Below are 22,240 nucleotides of genomic sequence, written 5' to 3' on the forward strand. Positions count from 1 at the left end.
TTAGGATTACCAATTTTTTTTCTATTTGCAAAATGCCAGAATAATGAGAGTGAGAAATGTTTAAGGCAATTGGTATTACTTTATTCAAAGTCAAAAGTTTAAATACACTTCATAAGTATTTGGTACCATTGCCCTTAAACTATATAACTTGTGTCAAACGTTTTGGATCTCCTTCCACGAGCTTCTTGCAATAGTTGGCAGGAATTTTGGCCCATTCCTCCTGACAGAACTGGTCTAACTGTCACCTCAAGTGATCTTAAACTTCAAGTTGCATGTGAAAATCTGAGAGTGTTGGATTCTTTTTGTGTTTCTACTTATATAATGCATTCTTATATTTTATTTTCTTCCTGTCGTTTTTCTGTGTGTGTTTCAGACAGATATAAACAGAAGCAAAACTCAAAACCATTGACCTCAGGTACTTTAATTAGTTGGTGCTCTCTTTTAAAGATATTTGTATTATTCAATCATTAGCTGGTAGTGTTGCACGTATTGGGTTTTTTTTTTTTGGCTTGGGTTGTTAGTGGTGTAAATTTAAACCACACTTATTTATGCTATCTGAGTTTAAGATTTATAGGACTCTGTTATAAGCGAATTTATCATTTGTGGGTGTTGCATGTAAAAACAAATAAAATGAAAATACATTTTTATCCAAAATAAAAGCAGTCAGGAAAGTTAAAATACTGCATTTATAACTAATCTGCTGCCAAAACCCTATTAAAATAAATAAATGCAACCACTTCAGTGGACTGAACCTCCACCTCTGTGTTTGCTGCAGTCTGTACAAAGCGATACAGGAACCGCACAGGACTAAGTTACCACTACACCCATTCCCACCTGGCAGAGGGGGACAGAGCCGGGGAGAGAAGCACGGTGGCATCTCGCTCCCCCACTGCACCACAGTCTGACAGACACAAACGTAAGTTTAAGTGATTCCTGTTTTTAACACACTTTGGGAGCAGTTCACCTTTTTCAGAAACTCACTTGACTGTACAAGACCCATTGGATTTGGATCTTTACTGTAAAATACTGACTTGCATAAAGTGTAATCAGGCATGTCCTGTTTTATTTTAAGGTCCAAAGAGTTCTGGTGGAACCAGCATACCCAACAACTACTGTAATAAATGTCATGGCTCCTACAGGAAAATGGGTAAATCGGGATCTTCCTGCTCCGTATGTCAATGCACAAGTGAGTTCATGTACTCTGCTAAAACATGAAGTACACATGTACATTTCTCAGACAACTGCACTTTATAAAATACAAGTATGTCTATTTGATTTGTTTAGCTCAATGCCTAATACTCTCCCTTCCTGCACCCCAGCTGACCGTGGAGAGGAAAAAGAAGACGGGACGTCAGCTGGAGCCGAGGAGCTTTTTGGCACCACCTCAGAGAGCGACACTTCCACTTTTCATGGCTTTGAGGACGACGAGCTGGAAGAACCAGCCACAAACGGCAATGGCATATCCAACCGTTACAGATAAAGCAACAATCTTAGATTTAAACTGACATTTTTTTATATTTAAATATATATATATATATATATATATATATATATATATATATACGGATTACCCCCCTGGCGAAAATCAGCTGCTTCTTTTAATGTTTTTGTTTGGTTTTGTTTTCAAAAAGCACAAAGTGATCATTTCAGGACAGAAAAGCAAGTGGTATTTTATCTACTGAACATAACTGAATAATTTATAAACACTTTTTTTATATTAAAGAGCATAAATGAACCTTTGATGCAACAAATGACTATTGGGGTTCCCTAAAAATGAATGTGCAGAACAGATGTTTTTGGAGTGTCTGCATTTTTTTTTTTTTTTTTTTCCCCCTTGCTGGCAAAAAGGAAGAAACCTTTAACGACACGTAGATTTTTAAATTTTATTGCAGGCAATGCTTGCATTTAAAGACTACTGGATGATTTTCAGCGGGACTTTGAAGACCTCCTCTGTCTAACTTAAGTGTGAAAATGAAGGAAAACCACAGGTCACTGGAAATGTTTGAGTTAACAAACATTCGCAACTTTTTTATTAACTCTCACTACAAATGAAGAACATAATGAAAGAAAGGTAAGCCACAATGCAATTTAATCAACTGTTATAACCTTTCTAACATCCATGGCAACTCTGCATTTAATTGGAAACGACAAACAACACGTTATATGTTTGTATTTTTTTGCAAATAGATTTAGCTTAAATCTTTACACAAAGTGAATAACTGATTTAATGAATTTTAATTAGTGTTCCTGCAGTCCCACTGTTTTGAACTTTGAACTTCAAGTTACATTTGATGTGTTTTTTTGTACAATGTATCAAATCTAGAGTTAAAATGACTTTTGGTTCAGTTTATCCACTTTGTTTTGAAATAGGACTTTTATTTGTCACAAAACCAATCGCTGCAGTTAGCCGCCAAATTATTATACAACTAAGTGTGAAAAGCAAATGGATTTGGTGTAATTTGGCTGTAGGTGTTAAATCTAGCTTCTACTTTTTGAAACTGCAGTATACTCTTATAAATGTTTCTGTGTGTTTGGAAAAGTAAAGTGTAATGTTAGTCATGTTTGCGACGCGGCACCGTGGACCACCAGCATCAGTAAACCGTAAATGGACTGCCATGGTTGGTGACGGGCATAATTGGTCCTCATGTGGATATATGCTTTATAAAAATATCTTCATTTGAATGATGGCATAAAAGTTGTTAATTTTTTTAAATGTTTTTATCAGGGATGCATGATATTGGATTTTTGGCCGATATGTTAAAACTTATTTGGCTGATAACAGATACCAGTACCGATATTTTTTCCCCTAGACCTACTAACAGACTACATAGATGTCTCTGCTGTGGAATTTAAATACATTAGTCTGCATGGTCTTTGTCAGTTGGGCCTGCTACCAAATGTAGATGCCAAAAGGGAGCTGAAAATGATGCAACACTTCAGCTTGGATTATATTAAATGTCAAATTTATTCATGACATTTACTCTCTAACACGACAACACTCAGAGTACAAATTTGTAATTTTTCACAAATCTAAACTCAACCTGTTCACAAGCGTCAAGTGAAAAGTGCATAAGTAGTAGTGCATTAATAGATATACTTGACAGTTTCTTAAATTAAAAATTAACTTAAAACAGAAGTCTTTTATATTGGTGAGTTATTTTGATGGAATGGCCGATGTCCAATATTTAACTTTATCGCTAATATCAGCGATACCATGCTGATAATATCGTGCATCCCTAGTTTTTATTTGTTTCCCTCTCCTGTTACATCTCCTGCTGCGTTGTGCTTGTTTTCAAATGTTGACTTGCTAAACATCAGCAGCCTTGCAGCTCTACTGTAAGCTCAGCACTTAGCACAATTGATCGCTGTGCCTTAAGGCTTGCAGAGCTGTTTGCATGACTGCAGAACATATTTATTTATTTATTTGGTCTTGTTCAGATGTATAATGTTTGAGTCTAACCATTAATGTGTGTTGTATAGGAGTCGTCAGCACAATGGCATGTGGCCCAGTGCTGGAGGGATGACCAGTGAAGAAGAGGATTTAACCCTCAAACAAACTAATGAGCCTTTATGTCCCTCCTGATTTGGGCCTAAAATGAGCAACTGAAATGGATGAACAGGCTTCCACAAACCATGTGGCTTAATTGAAGCAACTGCTCCCTTGACGATATGTATCGACTTCTTGTGAACATTTGAAATGTGAGCATTTTGCTTCGTTTCTTCCTATCTGCACTGTGCTGGAGCTGCTTTCTGAACTATGGGAACACTAAAGGCAAAGCCTTTGGACTGTTTGTGCCCAACGGGTACATTTGGGGCCTCCAACAGCCCAGCTTGCCCACTCCTGCTCTGCTGTGTGATCTGATGTGACACTAAGACGTCATTATCCTCATCACTATGCTAGCCTGCTGCTCCGTGCCGGAAACCGGCTTTGACAGCCATCACCCCTCCAACCTGATTGGACCAGTGACCCTCTGACCTGCAGCCATAAAGATGGTGCTCCAATCCACCACTATGACATGCAGACCTCTGGACTATGTAACCCTGACGTGGACACAAGGTTGTTTTTTTTTCTAGTTCTGCTTTTCTTTTTAAAATATTTGCTCACTTTTTTGCACCTATTCTCTGCTGTAAAACCTTTTTTTTAATGTTTTGAGCTTCTTAACGTTTGAGTAGTTCTTGGGTTTTTCTGGACTGTGTTGATACTTCTGTCTAGATCAGGTGCACTAAACCCTCAGCAACTCAGGCATCTTTCATTTCCTCTACCATTGATTGTTCAGCTAATCAGCCCTAATTTGTGATTGTATTCTACTAACAAGGAGGGACAATGACACCCACACCATGACTCCATTATTAGAATCAATACATGGGATACAGCCGTCTTTTATAGGAAACGCCTGCATTGAGTAGACCCATCAGTGCTTTTTTAGTTTTTTAAACCTAGTGTCTTATTTTCCAGGCATAAACTCTCTTCTTAAAATGTAAAGCCTGAGAAGAAATCAAATAAAACCCATCCGTGCTCTGCTTCCTATCCGTAATTAGACGTGATACCTGCAAGTTATTCGCAATGTTTCTGTTGAGTGCTTTTTGAGCGCTTAAATTGCTTTCTGACATTTAGAGGGTGCTTGGAGTGCTGTACCAAAAAGCTGTTAAGTCCCATAGTTCACACACACTGTGTAAAAGGTGTGTGTCCATATAATAGCTGCTCCGTTATTGAAGCTAACCGTTCGTGTAATGTCTGTTCTGACATGTTTGTGCATTTCAACCGTCTCTCCTCACTTCCCTCAGGGACCCCTCCACACAGCAGTTTTATCTCCACAGGACAAAGAATGCATCTTTATCTTGTCGTCTTCCTTTGCATCAGTTATGTGTCGTTTTCACAGTAAAATAAGTCGACGTGTCTTTTTAACTTCCAAAGTTGCGCCAGTAAGTGCAAACATGTGTCACATCCTACTGAACGGACAGGCGAACTGCTCGCATCTCTGAACAAAAGCTCCTGTGTGGAAACGTTAGTCATGTCTACTTAAAATAATCTCTCCTGTCTTTGAAGAGCCTGTATACCTCGTCCCAGACACAGCAATAGACCCTGGTCCTCTCCTGTCGAACCTGCAGAGGGGGCTGGAGGAGAACCAGGGTGGGAACGGAGCCAAGAAGAGATGACATGGACATAACTGAGTGGTTTTTTTTTTGTTTGTTTGTTTAGCTTTTTTTTCTGCTGTAAATACAAGTCTAAAAGGAGAGAATGAAGAAGTGTTTGTTAAACTATTTTTATTGTTCTGGAAAAAATAAAGAAAAACAAGGAGTGAATGTTAGCGAGTGACGTTTTCTTTCTGAGGAGGTGAAACTGGGAGGTTTGAAGCTATTTTCAAGCTAATAATAAGAAAAAATATCCAGACTGGATCACAGTAGATTAAGTGATCCACAAATGCTCCAAAGTAAAAAAATAAATAAATAAAATAAAAACAAGTCTTAAGCTAACATGATTTAATGAAGGGACAAGTACTTTTTGCTCACTTACCACAGCCAGACAAATGTCAGTTTGTAAAATTACAGAGTGGATTTTACTATTTTTGTGCTACCAAGAATAAATTGAGCAAAAATGACTGCAGAAATAAAACAATTTAAAGTATCAAATACTTACTACACTGCTCCTCCTAACAGTCGGGTATGGAAGCCCATTTCCGTCATGAAAGAAAAAATAAAAGCCCAACAGGAAGTCATAATTTCGAGTTTCAAAGTCATAATAACGAGAATAAAAGTCATAATTATGACCGTCATAATTATTATTATTAATCATATTATAATAATAATAATATATTATAATATATTATAATTATCATGTCATAATTATGACTTTTATTCTCGTAATTATGACTAAGTCGAAAATATGACTTATTCTCGTAATTATGACTTTAAAACTCATAATTATGACTTTTATTCTCGTAATTATGACTTTAAAACTCATAATTATGACTTTTATTCTCGTAATTATGACTTTAAAAGTCGAAATTATGACTTCCTGTTGGGCTTTTATTTTTTCTTTCATCGTGGAAATGGGCTTCCATAGTCAGATGTTATTCTGTAAAAGCATTTTAAACTTGCTCAGATCTTCCTGCTTTTTGGCTTCATTGGCAATTCAGATCTTTGTCTTTCAGCATTCTCTTAGTCCTGAAGTTACCTTTTTATATAATTATTAGTTTTACAGTGATGCATCTTAAAACATACCCCATTTTCTTCTTGTGCCTTGCCTGAGAGACTTGTTTAGTCGTGATTCAGAACAACAAACAGAGCAGGCAGGTCCAGAGAGTTTATTATTTGGTACCCATGAATAGATAGCAGGTGCTTGAGTGTTTTACAGTGCCAGTAGTTATCTTGCTGATTGAGAAACTAATAGCACAAAATGCCCTGAATATGTAACATGCATAGTAATGTGCCCATATAGTAATAAAGTGTGCTTTTGGAGGACAAAATGTAACCAGTTTAACTTTAGAATGCACTTGGTACATAATATCACTGGCGTTAAGCATCTCTACCTTCTATTTAAGAGGTTACTTGTTTAGAACAATAATAGTGATATGATCTGTACAGTGCTTTGTAATAACTACTAGAAAATTACAGATGACTCATTCAGCGGTGTAGCAGTGTGGCCACACAGAGGAGCTGTGAGAGGAAAGCTTCTGTTCCAGCACTTCCTGTGTGCAGAAGAAGGTAGCAGCCACAGTGGAGCAGAGAGGCCTCTTTGTTCGGTGTGCGACACTCACAATGAGACGTTTACTGTTCCCACTCCGGAGCTTGGACGTCCCTCAATCTACAAAATGGACTCCAGATCAGGACGTGTGCTGTGTTTTGAGAGTTCAAAGTCACTCTCTGTTCCTTCTTGGTCCAACATGCACCATTTTATACAAAAAAAAAAAAAAACACATGACGATTGTTGGACAAACAAAAAAAGCATTGATAATAGACAAAATAAAAGATGTGATTTTCATGCAGTAAACAAAGCAAAGAAACATAAATAATCCCAACATCGGGTGCAGGTTGTGGATAATCCGCCACATTTTCTCACTCGTTACAGTGTGAACTCGCAGAACTGGTTCTGTGATTTATACAATGGAACCCACCACTTTATGGCACTGGAAACTTTAAGAACTGTTAGGAGACTTTGTGGACTGTAATCTCAAAGCTCAAATCACAACTATTCGCTCAGCCATGCCACGTCTGTAGTCCTCTGAGGTATTCACACAGACTGCTGGAGTTGATTTGTTTCACTGGAAACTAACTCGAAGTTTAGAGGTCGAGTTTTCCAGTGGAAGTGAACACATCTTGGCCACGAGACTCTTCGTGAAGCTCCGTTGTACAAACACTAGCTCAGATGGAACATGCAACAGTGCAGTATGATTGCTACATTAAGCCCTTATGCCTGATTCTGGAATGTGGTGAAGCTTGAAAAATTACACCTTGGAAATCAGGTTTGTAGACGTAATTACAGAAACATGACGGGGGAAACATGTTTTTTTTAATAACTGCAGACTGTGCTGACTGTTTGACTCGTTATATACTTAGAAAACAAGAGTTACAAGATATAAAAAGAAATTGGATTAAAATCTAAGCAAAGAAAAGTTGCAGACTTGTTTTATTGCTTGCTGCCTTCGGAGATCTGAAATGTATAGGAGACAGACTGCGTCTGATTTTTGATGATTGGAGTTTGAAATAGCCTTTTCATCATTTCAAATGGAGCTAAAGGAGATTCTGTCAACACAAAGACACTTTTTCTTTTTTAAATGAAAACCAATTGTTTTAGTTAAGCCAAAGTTTGTTTGTCACTGGAGTGATGTAGAGGAAGCAGCGTCTGTCCGGATGCTGCACGTTGTGTGGTGTTTTTTTTTTTTAGCTCTTGTAGCTATCGTATTTTCTTCAGTGGTTTCGTTTGGTGTTTTCACCCCAGCGAGCCCAGCTCTGCTCATCCAGTATGGCAGCCAGGCTCGGATCAGTGTTCGAGAGGCTCCACAGCAGCCTTGTCCACCACAGCTCCACTGTCTGAGTCCCTGCGTGGCTGTCCCCCCACCAGCAGGGTCCGGCTGTCCCCCTCCAGTCCTGGCTGTGTCAGGATGACTGCATCAGGCCTGTCAGACGCTTTCCTGTCAAAGACTTGCCCTAGAAAGTTAAATAAATAAAAAAACTAAATAAATACAGAGATGTTGAAGTAGAAGCTCTCCACAAACCATATCTCATGTCACTTTAACCAAATCAAGAAAGTACCACCTCAAATTTTTAGTTTTGCTCATTTATTTTCTAGAAATTTCAAATTCACTTATGGAAGGATGAAATGTACTTCTTTTTTTTTTAACATATGATTTATCAAACAAATTTAAGCTTTTAAAAAGGCTGCACTGCTCACAAATAAGTAAATATATGTACTTTATCTGCAACATTTTACTAATTTTAGTACATTTTAGAAACCCCTTTCTTCTACTCTGGCTCTCGCTCAAGGTGGACGCTCCTGCTCTCCTTCCCCTTGTTCTCCTTCCTCCTGCTTTGCTCTCTGTGTGTTTGAAGCTCCCGGTACACATTTCCCGAATGAAAAACACGATTATGGATCTGACAAACAGGACTTTCAACGCAATCAACAAAATCTTTTCAACAAAACGACAGGGTCCTAAAACTTATTCTGATTTTGATTGTGATTTAGAAACAGGCACTCAAAACTAAAATGGCAGCACCGATTCTAAAGAGAGTCTGATTTAAAAATTAAAAATTATCTTTTGCTTTCCCCAAAATAACAGTTTAGACTTTTACAATGTTTCATCAAGTATAAATAAAAAAAATGTAAATCATTACATACCATTTAATTCATTTTGTACATTTTAGTCAACATTTTTAGAATGAGGGTTGTAGTTTACCATAATTAGAATAAAGAATTTAGTCCTTTATGTATGTAAAATTAACTAGGAAGAGAAAATATTTCATCAATTGCTTTCTAAATCCATGATTAAAAACTTAGAATTCAAATTTGAGGAGGGAATGTCTGGTTGAAATGACATGGATAGACTTCTGCCAGTAAAGTGATTCGATCTAAAATGCTTGGCTGCAACACAGCTAAAATGTTGCCTTACTCACAAACACACCTAAAAAGCCACAACAGATTGTAATATGGTTGTAATTGCAAAAGCCACTGTTAGTGAGCCAGCCAGTGTGGTTTCTGTGACATGAACGGCCCCAGCTTCAAATGACTTACCACACTGCGGGTGAACTTCTCCAAGGAGGTGCGGCGGCCCTGTTCAGTGTCTGCTGGCTGCTGTTTTGGGAGGGGGGGGGGGGGGGCGTGGGGGGGGGGTGGGGGGGGGTTCGTGTTGGGGGGGGGGGGGGGGGGGGGGGGGGGGGGGGGGGGGGGAAGCAGGGTGAGTGTTTGGGTCAGGTATGTGTGTTGACGGGGATTTGAAGTGAAGTCGTTAGTGAGGAGGGGGGAGGATAAAAAAAAGAGGGAGGCCAAGCATTGCAGAAACAAAGGCCAAAGACAAGTGCAGGGGTGGGGGTGTGGGGGTGCATTTAAAGGAAAAGGATGTAGGGATAGTTAGAGGCCAGCAGAGGGAGCGGTGTTCAAATGAGAAAGGGCAGAAAGGCTAGCATGAGCAGAAGAAGCTGTTGTCTGCTGAAAAGCTCCACGTTACACAAATTAACAGCTGATTTTAGCTGCAGGCCTCACAATAAATAATAATAAAGTGAAACCATGTTCCTGAGACATTTCTATGGTTCTGTAGCGACACCTACAAGGTGTTCCTGTTGCACAACTGTTTGACATATGATGTCATGTTTTTATAAAGCTGTTCCCTTCACTCTGAATAATTTAGCAGCTCCCGCTTTTAGGTCATGGCAGTTTTACCCTTTCAGGGCTCTGTTTATCTCATAATGCCTCGAGAGCTCACACATGAGCTCAATCTGCCAATAAGATATTAGGAGGCCCAATGTTTGTTGATTAAATGACCTTTTAGATGATTAAATTACTTCATTTCCAAAATACGAATGACTTGTTCGGGAAGTTGTCAAGTAGAATGAAAACTAGCAGAAGTACTCTATTTTTTTCCTTCAAAATGCCTGCAACTCTGAATACTTGTTTTAAAAGTCACATTTTAAAGCAGTACGTCAATGCTTTGCATCCTAATATTTGATGTTAGAGCTGGACTGATAAACTTTGGTGGCTAATTTCGACCATTTTATAAATCCTGCTGAGTGGCCAGATTTACAGCTTAGAGCTATTTTTTGTTATATTTCTGTATTTCATAACTGTAACATGATCAAATTCCCTCAATAGTCTTAAAAGTGGATACATGTCAAATACATTTTGTGCTGCAAATTAAAAAATGCTGTAAAAATCTGGTATAATCACCAAATCAGATTTAAAAAAAAAAATCATAAAAGGGTTTCATTGAGGTATATGCATTTATGTCCTTTTCACTATATTTCAGCTAATATTGGTAATAAACAGACTTATTGTTGATTGCATTCATAAAGTCATCATTATCTTGGTTGGCTTTAAATAAAACCATAAGCAAAGCATGAAAACGGTTTGAGAAATGAGGAGCGTGTTGAGTTGAGTGCAAAGCAGAGGAGGTCCACATCTGTGAGTGCAGCTCACCTTCTTTCTGGCCAGCAGGAGGTCTTGGTAGATGTTAGATCGCAAAAAGCGTGCATAGCTGTCACTTTTCATTAACTGGAATATATGATCCTGCAGGGAAAAAGAGAGGGGATATAAACAAAAATGCTAAACAACTAAAGTGAATCTGTAAATGTGTTAATACAGAGTGTGCGGAGCTGAGTGATGTCCTGCCACGAGGCGTGTTGGAATTTGTTTTAAAAGCAGAAAATGCCACTGAAACAACCTCTTCATGGCATTACTCGCCTCATTAGGCTCTGGCACAAACACCCTCCATCATTCTTCCTGTTTCCTTTTATTCCTTTCATTCATTCACTCGTGTGACATGAGTGGAGTGGTGGACTTCAGTAAGGAGGGGGAAATAAGTACGCGGCTCTTGTATTTTCAGGATGCAATACAGGATAAATCACTATCATCCTATAATAAAGCTGGATTACACAGAAGTATGAGATTGAGCATGTTAATGCATACTTCCTAATGCTTGTAATGAAACTGCACGCACGAACAAACACAGTCAGCTGGATCCTTCCACCTGGAAGAAACAACTAAGTCCACCTGAGCGTCCTCAAAGCTGTATCGTCCTGGATCCTTGAGGTTCTGGCTGGTTCGCTCATAGCTGTGAGAGTCCAGGTTGATGGAGCTCGGCGCTCCCTCGGCCAGAAACTCCTGCCAGATCTCCTGAGCCCTGGAGGGCACTTCATGGAACGGCCTTCGCTTCAGATCCTGCACCGCTAACCAGAACCTACAACAGAGTCACGTCAAGTAATTAACAGTCCCCAATGTTCGTTTTTAAATAAACGCCTGTCGTTGCTTGAAGGGATGAGCGACGCTACAACAGCTTAATGTTGTTCAAAGGTCAGATAAATTGTAAAGAAAGTCAAAGATTTGAAAGGCAGCCCCACCGTAGATTCTCTGAGCTGAACTCTGACTCCAGAAACTTGAGGAACTGGTCTCGTCCTGCTGGGTCCCTCAGCGCCTCCTCCAGGGAGAACCCCCACTTCTTCACACGCTGCTGGCTGGGATCACGGCTGCTCGGGGCCCAACAAAACAGGAAGAGAGACTAAAATAAATAAAAATCTCTCGCTCCCACTTTCTTTTCACAGTCCGCAGAGAGACCATCGTGTCGGTGCACACAAAACTAAACCTTTGGGAACACCAAAAGTTAGAAGTCATTTAAGATGTGAAACACCTTGAACTTCACTCTCAGGCCTCATCCCAGCCTCACCTCGTCTCCACGTCCCAGAAGGTTGTGTCGTCACTTATCCAGGGATTGGACGGCTCCGCAGCCGACACAAACGAGTCGTATTCTATGAACTGCTCCGTGTAGGTCATCAGGCTGTCGGCCACTTTGGAAACTTTCATACAGTGTCTATCCAGCTGGCTGTTTAAGAAGGTGATCTAATGGAGGGAGAGAAGGAAGAGAAATGAGGAGGCTAAATAAGGTAACAGCTCATCTGTCTACATCTCCGACTGTCGTCATGATGGATGAGAGAGGAAGGACGGTGGTAATGATGTACAAAAAAAATAGTGCATGCTCTGACTTATACCTCCTTCTGAACATCCTCTTTGGTGGGCTTCCTGATTGGCTGGGAGCTGATGTGGACCGGACTTGGCTGGCTCTGACCATCATCTGGTATTCCATAGACTGACTGGAAAAGGATGAAGGAAGAGATATGGCTTTACTGTGATTGTGGGACAGTGTTGTAGTATGTGATACGCAGGCATACCGAGTATACCCACTAGGAGCTTGAGTATTTCAGTATACCCACTTAAAAGTGTCCAATGATACATGTACAAACAAGTAAACTCTCAAAAATAAGCAGCCGTATTATTAAAACATCAAACTGGGCTGTAAATACCACGTGGGACAGTTAGGGTGACACATTTGGTGAAGTTTAAGAAGCTTGATGAGCCCAGTCTGTCACCTTTTTCACCCTGTGTGGGTTCTTCTCTCTGCGACACTTTCTGATGTCCATCTCTGTGGTGTTGACGCAGCCTGGCTGTGAAACAGCAGAAGAAGGAAAGTTTCAAGTGACACTGTTGCTCATACTGGCTGTGCTCTCCCCACATTATGATGCTGTGTCTTTACAGAACCATGCAAACAGTCTTGTCTTGCTTTTCTTTATTGTTTGCTGTTTTTTCCTGAACACACCACTGGTCGATGAACATCCCAGAACGCCCTCTCCTGGCTGTCAAGGATCTTCCTCTCCGCCTTGTCCTTCTTCCTGTCAATCCTGTGTGCAGAGGAAATAGCTCAAACACAATTCAGCCTCCAAATTAGGTCACACACAAATTAGAGTCAAACTTAAGAGCATGAAGCTAAGTTTAAGTTGTTACTCCCCTGACATAAGGAGGCTTTTACTTCCAACATAACTCTTACTTGAACAAAACAGGAGGCAGTGGATCTTTTTATTTATTTATGTATTTCATTGTGTGTGTTTTGTTGTTCTTTGAACTTAAAAGAATGGGAGGCACATACTAACAGCAAAAATAACTTTTATTGCGCTTACAAATATCCACCACTAGATGGCAGTCTCACAAAGTAATCAAAAGCAGAAATGTGTTCAGTTCCATGGGAAAAATGTACTTTATTTAATGCATATAACCTTTGGGACTAAATGCAAAAAGACCTCATTAACAACTTTCTACCCTGTTATAATAAAATGGCATACAGGTCAAAAGGCAAATTCAGAAATGAACTAACTTGACTTGAGCTTCAGCTTGCATGAAGATGAACTCCCACTTTCTTGCGAAAGCCCTCTGCAGCCGGGCGAGGTTCTCCTAGAAAAGTTTATTTTGAAAAAGTTTCAGTTCGTACTTTATGTCAGCAAGGTGAAGCAATACATGTGTATGTGGGTGTGCATTTATTGTAACGTTCATAAAATAATCACTAGACATACATTTACAACTGATTAATTTTTGTTGACATTCATTCATTCAACCTTTATACAGGATAGTCTCATTGAGTCACGAGAATTCATTTACAAGCGAGAACCGTTTTAAACAAAAAAAATCATATATGAGGTACACACAACAATAAACACTCATATGAAAACATATAAAATGAAAAGCACATAAAAGAAGTGATATAAAACAAAATAAAAACAAGCTACATTATAAAACAGTGTAAAATGCTAAAAACAGGAACATGTCTGCATTGGTTTTTGCATTGAAAACAGTAATTTAAAATCCCTTAGCGAGGTCAAAGTCAAGAGATTACATTGTACTGACCAGTGTACTTTGGTTTCTAAGCACAGTATAGCCACTACAAAAATGTAGACTACACCACTGATCTTAGCGCACTGTGATAGGCAGCATCCAACATCTGCAGGTGCTTGCAGGAGCATTCATGTAAATAATGTCACCATAGTCAATGGACAGAAGGAAAGTAGCAGCTACAAGGCATTTCCTGGAGTTCGGAGTTAAACAGGATCTATTTCTAAAAAAGAAACCCAATTTAACTTTCCGTTTCTTCACCAAATTTTTTGACATGAGGCTTAAAAGAGAGATGTGAATCAACCAAGATACCCAAATATTTTTAAGAATTGACAAACTCAAGAGGAACACCATTCAAAGATAAAATAGAAGGAAGGACTGCTGGGACCGACTTCCTGTTTGAAAACAACATTCCTTTGGTTTTATCAGCGTTTAGCAGCAGTTTGAGACGTAACAAATCTGACTGGATGATGTCGAAAGCAAACTGTAAAAGCTGGAAAACCTTAGCAACTGATTTAGCTCGACAATAAACAACAGTGTCGTCGGCATAGAATGTAGGGATGATCTTGTTGTATGTGTTGTATGTTGCCAGTTCAATACTAGATGGCTGCCCCGGTTAATCGACATTAGCAATATAAAAGTGACTATAAAGTAACTTAGTCAAGTTTACAAATATTGAGTAAAAATGTTATGTAGTAGTAGCTACGAGTCATTCACAGCACATGCTCTGTGTGACGTGCTACGATCGTACATAACGGTATTTTCAAGTTTTGACCCAAACAGCTCCATTATTTCTCAACATAATATGATTAATTTTCTGGAACTCTAGCACAAAAATGGCAATGTGCAATTTGCATTCACTCGAGGAACGATTTTGTTTGATCCTTTGTAAAAACAAAAAGTCAACAGTGTTAAAACTGAAATGATGTCCTGGTTAGCGCTCAAAAAAGCATCTGTAAGCCTCATTACGAAAAAAACTCCATCCAGCAGGCATGTTAACAGTGAGAGCCTGGGGGCATAAAGTGACCTGAATAGCAGAGGAGAAGTTTACTTGACAATAGTTGCAGCGTCATTTGGAATATTAAAGTGAGGCAGATAGCTGTTGTGTGCACCGGCACCAGATCAGCACTATAGTAACGTGCCTCTTGAGACTTCATTGATCTGCTGATGCCGAGTTATTCTGCAGATATTTTTAGTTACATTTTAGGGCCTGAGAATTACAATCATCCTAATGGTGCTCCTGAAAAACCCATTTGACAATTTGATTATGTCTTGCAGACAATATGAAGCCCTGGAAAGGACACAATTTGGTTTTCTTTTGCTCTTTTTAGAAAATTAAAAGACTGGAAATACATTCTTGTCCAAGCACAAAAGCAGAAATGAACTTCCTGTTAAATGTTAAATCAAAACAGCTCAAATTAAAATATACTTACTGCCTCATAGTCGGCGAGCTCAAGCCTGGCTTTATTCTGCATGGTGCGTTTGCACAGATAAATGGCTGGAGGCAGATAGAGGGAAACATGTAAAGGCAGGTGAGTTTGTTAAAAAAAGGTGGATGTCCCTTTAAATCAACATGTCAGCTTTGTAAAGCAACACTAACAGGTATCTTAATGGCTCGGGTAGGCTACGTGTTGTCTTGAGCACCTCTTAAAGCTTAGAAATGGAGTCAAATCAGTCACTGGTCCTTGATTTGTGAGACTAATTTTATCCCAGAGGATTCTCTCTGGTGGATGGTCCTCGCAGCTAGATGCATTACAGGGAATGGCCCGTTGGATCAATACTCGCTGAGTGTCAACAGCAGATCTACAGCAGTGTGAGCTGTGTTTAAGCTGTGGAGAAGGAAACGGGTGAAGGCATTAGGGAGATCTAAGCAGGACTGGAGCAACGTGTGACTTACCATAGTCCGTGTTCTCAGGTTCCCAACAGTTTGAAGGCCAGAAGTATGGAGACTGGTGAAAACAGAGAGAGCCACAAAATACAAACGGATAAAACAAAAAGAATCTGTGAGTCTTGCACTTTGTACATTCTTGACCCAAATAAACGATATGACTAATCCTTTCTCTTACCACACGCACACCCCCTGCAGTTATTCTAAAAATGTTTGCAACCTTTAATATCGCTGCAAACGATATTATAAATTCAAAGTTAATTCCAGCGTCCTTTAGTAACTGATAGCTCACATCTGTCACAAATTCATTAAAATGAATGAATGAGAGAATAAACAAATAAATAAAGGTAGCATACAGCCTGGTATGCACCTAATTTTTTAACCAATGCTTACATTGTATGTACCAGGTACATACTCAGTATTTACCTGCATGTACCAAGTACATACCTGGTTCTTTCTGTGTACATACCCAGTACCTGATATGTACTCAGTATGCACCTGGTATTTACTCAGTATAAACCTGGTACTTACTTGGTTTTAACAAGGTACTTAAATGTACTGAGTAGTAGAGCTGTCATTTCTAACCCGGGCCCAAAGCCCAGTCCAGCCTGCCTGACCTGAATTAGGGCCGGGCCGTAATAATGTGCTGGATGGGCGGGCTGGATCGGCGTTGGGCTTTTGATTGCATCAGCAGATGCGGCTGGTGATCCAAGTATATGGAAACATGGTTTGCCATACAATCACCAGCCGCACGCGGCCATTTCACCGCGAGCTGACCGGCCTTGAAAGAGGTAAAATAAAGTTCAGTTAAACTTCAGATGGGACTGTACTGCCAGGAAGCGATCCATCAAAGCCCAAATGGACGTTCATTCAGCCGCTGCACTCAGCGGACGCGGACGGCTGACGACCAACAACAGGTGAGATCCCAAAGCAGACATGTCAGAGCAGGGTCCGTGTCTGAATAATGCAGAATGCAGGCAGAAGCAAGGGTTTCATGTACTTTGACGATCATGAAAGGACAAACACCCCCCTCAGCTCCGATCTTCTGCTCTCTTTACTCAGCCACGTGCATCAGCCAACTGTTAATAACTCTATAATCAGTAAAGGCTTAATTAAAAATGTGTTTTTTTTTCAGCTTCGGACCTGTAATTACTGTTAATTCATTGGGTCGGGTGGAATTCGGAAATTGTGGCTACGGGCTGCTGCCGGGTTGGGTTAGATTTTTTGGGACCAAATGCTACTCTACTGAGTAGTTACCTGGGACTTACCAGATACATATCTGGTATCTACCAGGCTTTTACCATGTACATACCTTGTACACGCTTGATATTTACTGTGGATGTACCTGGTAGTTACCTGTTTTTAACTAGGTATACACCTGGTACATACCTGGTACTTAGCTAGTACTTACCTAATACATATTACAAGTAAGTACCATGTACATATCTGTTATGTACAGGGTTGTACTATGTATTGCTATCAAAACAGACCTTATCAGCCACATTATATTTTATTTGATAAAAAGCTAATAATGCCCCTGAACTTGTTGTTGAAGAATTCACCTGTTCAAACAAACTTAAAAGAACAGCTGACTTGCTTTCATTCAGCAGTCAGCTCAAAATAAAGCAGGTTGGTGATACTACACACAAAAGTGTGACAAACAGCACAAGACAGATTAAATCTGGGTCTTCCACCAACATTACAGCTATTTCTGGACTGTTGTGTCTTAAAGCGCTGCTGTGCAGCTCAGGCGCTACAGACGCACTGTGGACTCCTTTTAGATGTTCTGATGATGTGCGCTTGTTGCATCAACATAAGAAGGAATATTTTAGGCCCCCCTGCTGAATGAGCAAGTGTGGCACACGCTGCTGCCCCCTGCACAGCCACAATAATGGCTTTAAATCTTGTGCAACCGAGACAAAGATAAACGCTTTCAGAGTTGGATTGAAGAGGAGGAGCGGGAGCACAATGAAAAGTGCAGAGCATGCATAACTGGCTCAGAGTTTTCTTTCCATGAGGTCTTCTACTTTAACTGGTTTGCAGAATCAAGATACAGTCAGCCACAGCCATTAGAGGGACCTGTGAAAGTTCCTGCTGGATCAAACGGAGTAAATATATAAAAGAAGACAACATTCTGACCCTTATGCCCTGTTTTACCACCCTCCTCTCGCTCTGATGCTGCACCCAGCAGGGATATATAGTTATCGACCTTGGTGGGATGAGTAATAGGCTTAGGAAGGATTGTTCTCATTAGCATCCCACAGTAAACACATCCCTCTGATAAACAACCATCATTGCATTACTCTCCACACAACGACCCTCTAAAACATGTCAAGGACAGTCCCACAGCGGACCTCTGGGTACCTGAAAGCGGTAAAGGGTTCCATCATCCTTTAGTGTCAGAACGTGGTCGTTGATGGGGAAGATGTAGCCATGGGCTGCGATCAGACTCCCGAGGTGGATGGCTTCAGCTGAGGACATTAAACCAGGCAGAAATGTAAAAGTCTTTCTTCCCTGTTTTAAGTGCTGATGCGCTTATTGACATGTTTCTCAGCAAGCTTACCTGGATCTTCAATTGAGAGGTTTTTCACAAGCCACTGAATAATATCTGTTCCTATTAAGGAGAAAAGGACATGGCATCACACTTCAAAATCTGAGTAAAGTTGCTAAATACAAACACAGATTAGCTTAGAAGAAGCTTTTGTGGTTGCAACTGCAGGTCAAAGCTGTCAAAAACGTATAGGTTTTAAATCAAGCATAATGCTGACAGGTTTGCAGTCCTATATCCGTCTGTTCCTGGACAACACAACTTTTGGTTCTGTCTTGGTGCTCAGCAGCTGCTGGAAGAGATTGTGAGGCTGTCATACATGAGAGAATCATGTGAAGGACTGAGTCATCCTCACAGAAAGAGGCAGTAACCTCCTCATCCATACGATGACTCATTGCGTACAAAAGCACAAACATATAGGAGCTTTCACAAAAGAGGCGCACAAACAGAGGACAGTAAGGAAAGCGGTTCATTTGTGACAAAGATGGCGTCCCACCACAGGCCTCAATCTTACAAGATATCATCTGTCTTCCTTAAGTTGCAGCACTTAAAATGAGCACAAAAGGTCACACTTGTTTAACTGATTCTGACGTGTGTTTTCCCTGAGCACTACTGCACAGCCAAGTCAATTACACAAACAAACACAGACGCGCACACACACATTTATGATACAAACCTGATACGACACTTGGGATCTTGGAGAGGAAGCTTTTAACGGTCCGGATGGCAACACCTCCGGCTTTCTCGTCTTGTATTCGTGTAACAATGTCTTCCATCTGTGGAGTGCACCAATAAGAGGCTGTTGAGTCCGTTTCTGTTTTATCACTGTCAGCCATAAAGATCATGTAGATGGGACGCTACAAACAACAAATGGTTCTTTTTTTTAAAAATCAATCAGGCCTCCAAAACAAAACGTCAAGAGAAAATATAAGGTCACACAAACCAAACCATTTCAGCAAGTAAGCAATATCCAGTTTTGTTAAATTTTAAAAGTACACATATGTTACGCCTATATAGCATCAAATCAGATACTTTAAAAACTCTCCATGTAGCAGCTTGGAGGGCTTCATGTAAACTCGTAATCACAGTTAGACATTTACTGAGAGCTGACATGTTAAATCCAGTCCCACACTGGTGACAAGGCTCGAGGCTGAAGAGTTTAATTTAAACGTTTCTGATTATAATATAAAGCGACATTCTCTATAAAGCTCAGACCTCAAAAAACAAAGTGAACTTGAGTCAAGCTTGTGATTTATTTAACTATAACCAGGTTGGATGTTGATCTGGACCAAGGGGGTGTCAAAATAAATCCCAAAGGCTAAAATAAACATCACTCCTCATGAGCCACAAACACATCAGCCTAAAATTAGGTGCTTCTAAACCGAGCTCGCTGCAGCCACTTCATGATCAGTAAGAAAACAAACGGACAGACACGTGAACAGGATTAACCCCTGAGTTCATTCATAACTTATTATTGTGTGAATAGTGATTCATACTAATTTTATTTTTCATATATCAAAACGTTTGGCTTCATGGTTAATAGTGTGCTGCAGTAGTATTTGCAACTTTTATACTATTTTTAATTCATTTACCAGGTAATTTGAATGTTTTTAAAGTCTCAGTTTATCTGCACAAAGTTCACTTCAATTCCTTCCAAAATATTCAAAGTCAAAAGTCAAAGTCAGAGTTTCTTTGTCATTCGCACCACATGTGGTACATGTGGTGGAACGAAATTGTGTACAGGTCCCAGTTACATCCAACAAAAGTATAAACTGTAAAGAAAAACAGTAATAAGATCTAATATATGAACCAAATATATGACATATTTGATTTATGAGTTCAGCATTCTTGCTATAGTTTTGTCTCCTCGTGTTCATTTTAGCTTTTCGTTATCGTTTTACGAAATGTAACTGTTAGCTACTGTTTTGCTAACTAGCTTTTAGCTACTTTTTTGTTGTTGCAAGTTTAAACATTTAGCAATAGCTTTGTAGGTTTTAGCTTTTAGCAACACTTGGTAATTTAAAGCTTTTAGCTACTGTTTTGCCAATTTTAGCTTTTAATTTGCTAGTCACAACTGTAAGCTACATTTTGACTAAATGTAGCTTCTATCTACGGTTTTGCTAGTTTTAGTTACCGGTATTAACAACAGTTTACCCTTTTTAGCTTTTATCTTTATCTATTATCTTTTTTTGCTAAGTTTGGCTTTTTCCTATATTTGGCATTTAGAAATTGTTTGATAACAGAACATTTGAAGCAACAGTTTTGCTGATTTTAGCTTTTATCTACACCATTGCTATTTTTGCGTTTGAGCATCAGTTTGCGATATTTTAGCTTTCAGCAACAGTTTTGTCAAATTTAGCTTTTGTTCTGTTTTTTTTAACTTTAAAGAGTGCAGTTAACAATTCATACTTAACCAAGTTTCAGCACATTCCTTTAGTATTTAGTGTTTACATGGCATTTTCACTGTATTTCTTAGTTCATATCTTAGATCTTATTACTGTTTTCCTTTATAATTTGTATTTTTGTTGGATGTAACTGTGACCTGTGTACATAGTTTTGTTCCATCTCACGTACCACATGTGATGTGACAATAAAGAACCTTGACCTTGATTTTAACAGATTACATGACTTTTCTAGTTGTTTTCATTATCAGTAAAATGTTTTGAAATGATAAGTTTTACATAAAAGCAGGTGAAAGGTGTTTGAAGCCTCAAGTATCTGAATCAATCTCAGACATCCTGATTGTATTGAAGTGATCAGCAATCAGACAAATACATTTGTGTGATGAAGCTAAAGTCTTCTCACTATCCCACCTCACTTTTACAGTTTATGTTGAGTTTCTGGCGTGAAGCATCAGTTTGTGCTTCGTAGTGAGTGCCATTCCAATGGACATCTAGATCTTTTTCTGCCCACCTCCACCACCGTTCATCTATCTTTTCACACAGTGTATCTGTGAGCTTCTCACTCAGGGAAAATGACAGGCTCAAAAATGTAAAGTTAAGCTGCTTCCATAAAAAACAAGTCCCGTTTATGTAACATTTGCTTTTCTGTTTCAACCACATTAGGCTCTCTGGAACGCAGAGAGGGAGTTTCATTAATAGGCACAGAGTCTGGATGCAATATGAAGCAATAAAACGTTGCATCATTTGAGATAGTCAAAAAAATCCTCCCAAGATGAAAAGTAATAAACCTTGTGATCCATTTCCGTTAGACTTAGCACCGCCATAAAGCCTAATTAAATTTTGCACAGCTGTTAAAAATCAATTAATCTGTTTCATGTAATTAGCACCCATTTGTTTTGTAATAAATTTCACTCAGCATGATTACATTCAAATAATTTGACATTCCACTGTTACTGATGAATGGATGAATGGTTTGGGCTGTGGTTCCCAAAATTTTCAGTTCAACTTTGCTGATTGAAGTTCAGTATATGAGCAACGTTAAAGAATCAGAATCAGAATAAGCGTTATTATCATTGTACCGAAATACAGTGAAATTATGTTCGTACAGTCGTCCAAAAGATGGGCGGAGTGCACGTTGCTGCTGCTACTGGAGCACAGCCCCTTATCCATTTTCAGAATACATTTTTAGACAGAAAAGGGGAGAAAATCCATGAGGATAGATAATGGCATTACAAAAAAAGATCTCTTCACACCTTGTCCTATTAGGACATGATTTAAGACGTCAAAAAACTCTGCCAGTAAGCACATTTATAGACACATTACATATGCACTTGACGACGACGGTGAAATTTGTCCATGAAACACTTCCAGATAGGCCATAGACCTGATAAGATGTTGGTCAGCTGGCACAGTTCTGATAAGCCTTCATAGAAGTTCTGGGAGGGTGGGGGGTGCAGTAGATGAAGCTTTTCGTTAGTTTACACATATCCCAGGAGAAATTTGACAAGTCAGCCTGTATTCAAGGCCAGCCGGGGGAGTCA

General features: G+C 39.4%; 2 protein-coding genes across 3 annotated transcripts in view; one reads left to right on the forward strand and one right to left on the reverse strand.

Annotated features, from left to right (window-relative positions):
* LOC119426945 (zinc finger protein DPF3) overlaps positions 1 to 1,480 on the forward strand; it is an 18,389-nt gene extending 16,909 nt beyond the window's left edge. Inside the window, exons 7-10 of the mRNA XM_037694519.1 lie at positions 374 to 415; positions 776 to 916; positions 1,073 to 1,186; positions 1,320 to 1,480. Of these exons, the coding sequence (XP_037550447.1) occupies positions 374 to 415; positions 776 to 916; positions 1,073 to 1,186; positions 1,320 to 1,480 (458 nt within the window). The remainder of the gene's footprint in view (positions 1 to 373; positions 416 to 775; positions 917 to 1,072; positions 1,187 to 1,319) is intronic.
* Positions 1,481 to 7,541: 6,061 nt separating this feature from the next.
* Positions 7,542 to 22,240, reverse strand: part of LOC119427295 (regulator of G-protein signaling 6-like) — a 41,296-nt gene continuing 26,597 nt past the window's right edge. Inside the window, exons 3-17 of one of the 2 annotated variants that reach the window (XM_037694874.1) lie at positions 18,974 to 19,073; positions 18,313 to 18,363; positions 18,114 to 18,220; positions 15,759 to 15,810; positions 15,295 to 15,359; positions 13,350 to 13,426; positions 12,798 to 12,879; positions 12,571 to 12,645; positions 12,193 to 12,294; positions 11,871 to 12,043; positions 11,548 to 11,673; positions 11,201 to 11,387; positions 10,628 to 10,717; positions 9,230 to 9,289; positions 7,542 to 8,148 (exon numbers count right to left, since the gene is read on the reverse strand). In XM_037694874.1, the coding sequence (XP_037550802.1) occupies positions 8,098 to 8,148; positions 9,230 to 9,289; positions 10,628 to 10,717; positions 11,201 to 11,387; positions 11,548 to 11,673; positions 11,871 to 12,043; positions 12,193 to 12,294; positions 12,571 to 12,645; positions 12,798 to 12,879; positions 13,350 to 13,426; positions 15,295 to 15,359; positions 15,759 to 15,810; positions 18,114 to 18,220; positions 18,313 to 18,363; positions 18,974 to 19,073 (1,398 nt within the window). In that variant the 3' untranslated portion in view covers positions 7,542 to 8,097. Of the gene's footprint in view, positions 8,149 to 9,229; positions 9,290 to 10,627; positions 10,718 to 11,200; positions 11,388 to 11,547; positions 11,674 to 11,870; positions 12,044 to 12,192; positions 12,295 to 12,570; positions 12,646 to 12,797; positions 12,880 to 13,349; positions 13,427 to 15,294; positions 15,360 to 15,758; positions 15,811 to 18,113; positions 18,221 to 18,312; positions 18,364 to 18,973; positions 19,074 to 22,240 lie in introns of those variants that run through there. The other variant, XM_037694875.1, reaches the window with a different exon arrangement.

Source organism: Nematolebias whitei, chromosome 21, assembly GCF_014905685.2.
Source record: "Nematolebias whitei isolate Nwh7 chromosome 21, NemWhi1, whole genome shotgun sequence".
Lineage (NCBI taxonomy): Eukaryota > Metazoa > Chordata > Actinopteri > Cyprinodontiformes > Rivulidae > Nematolebias > Nematolebias whitei.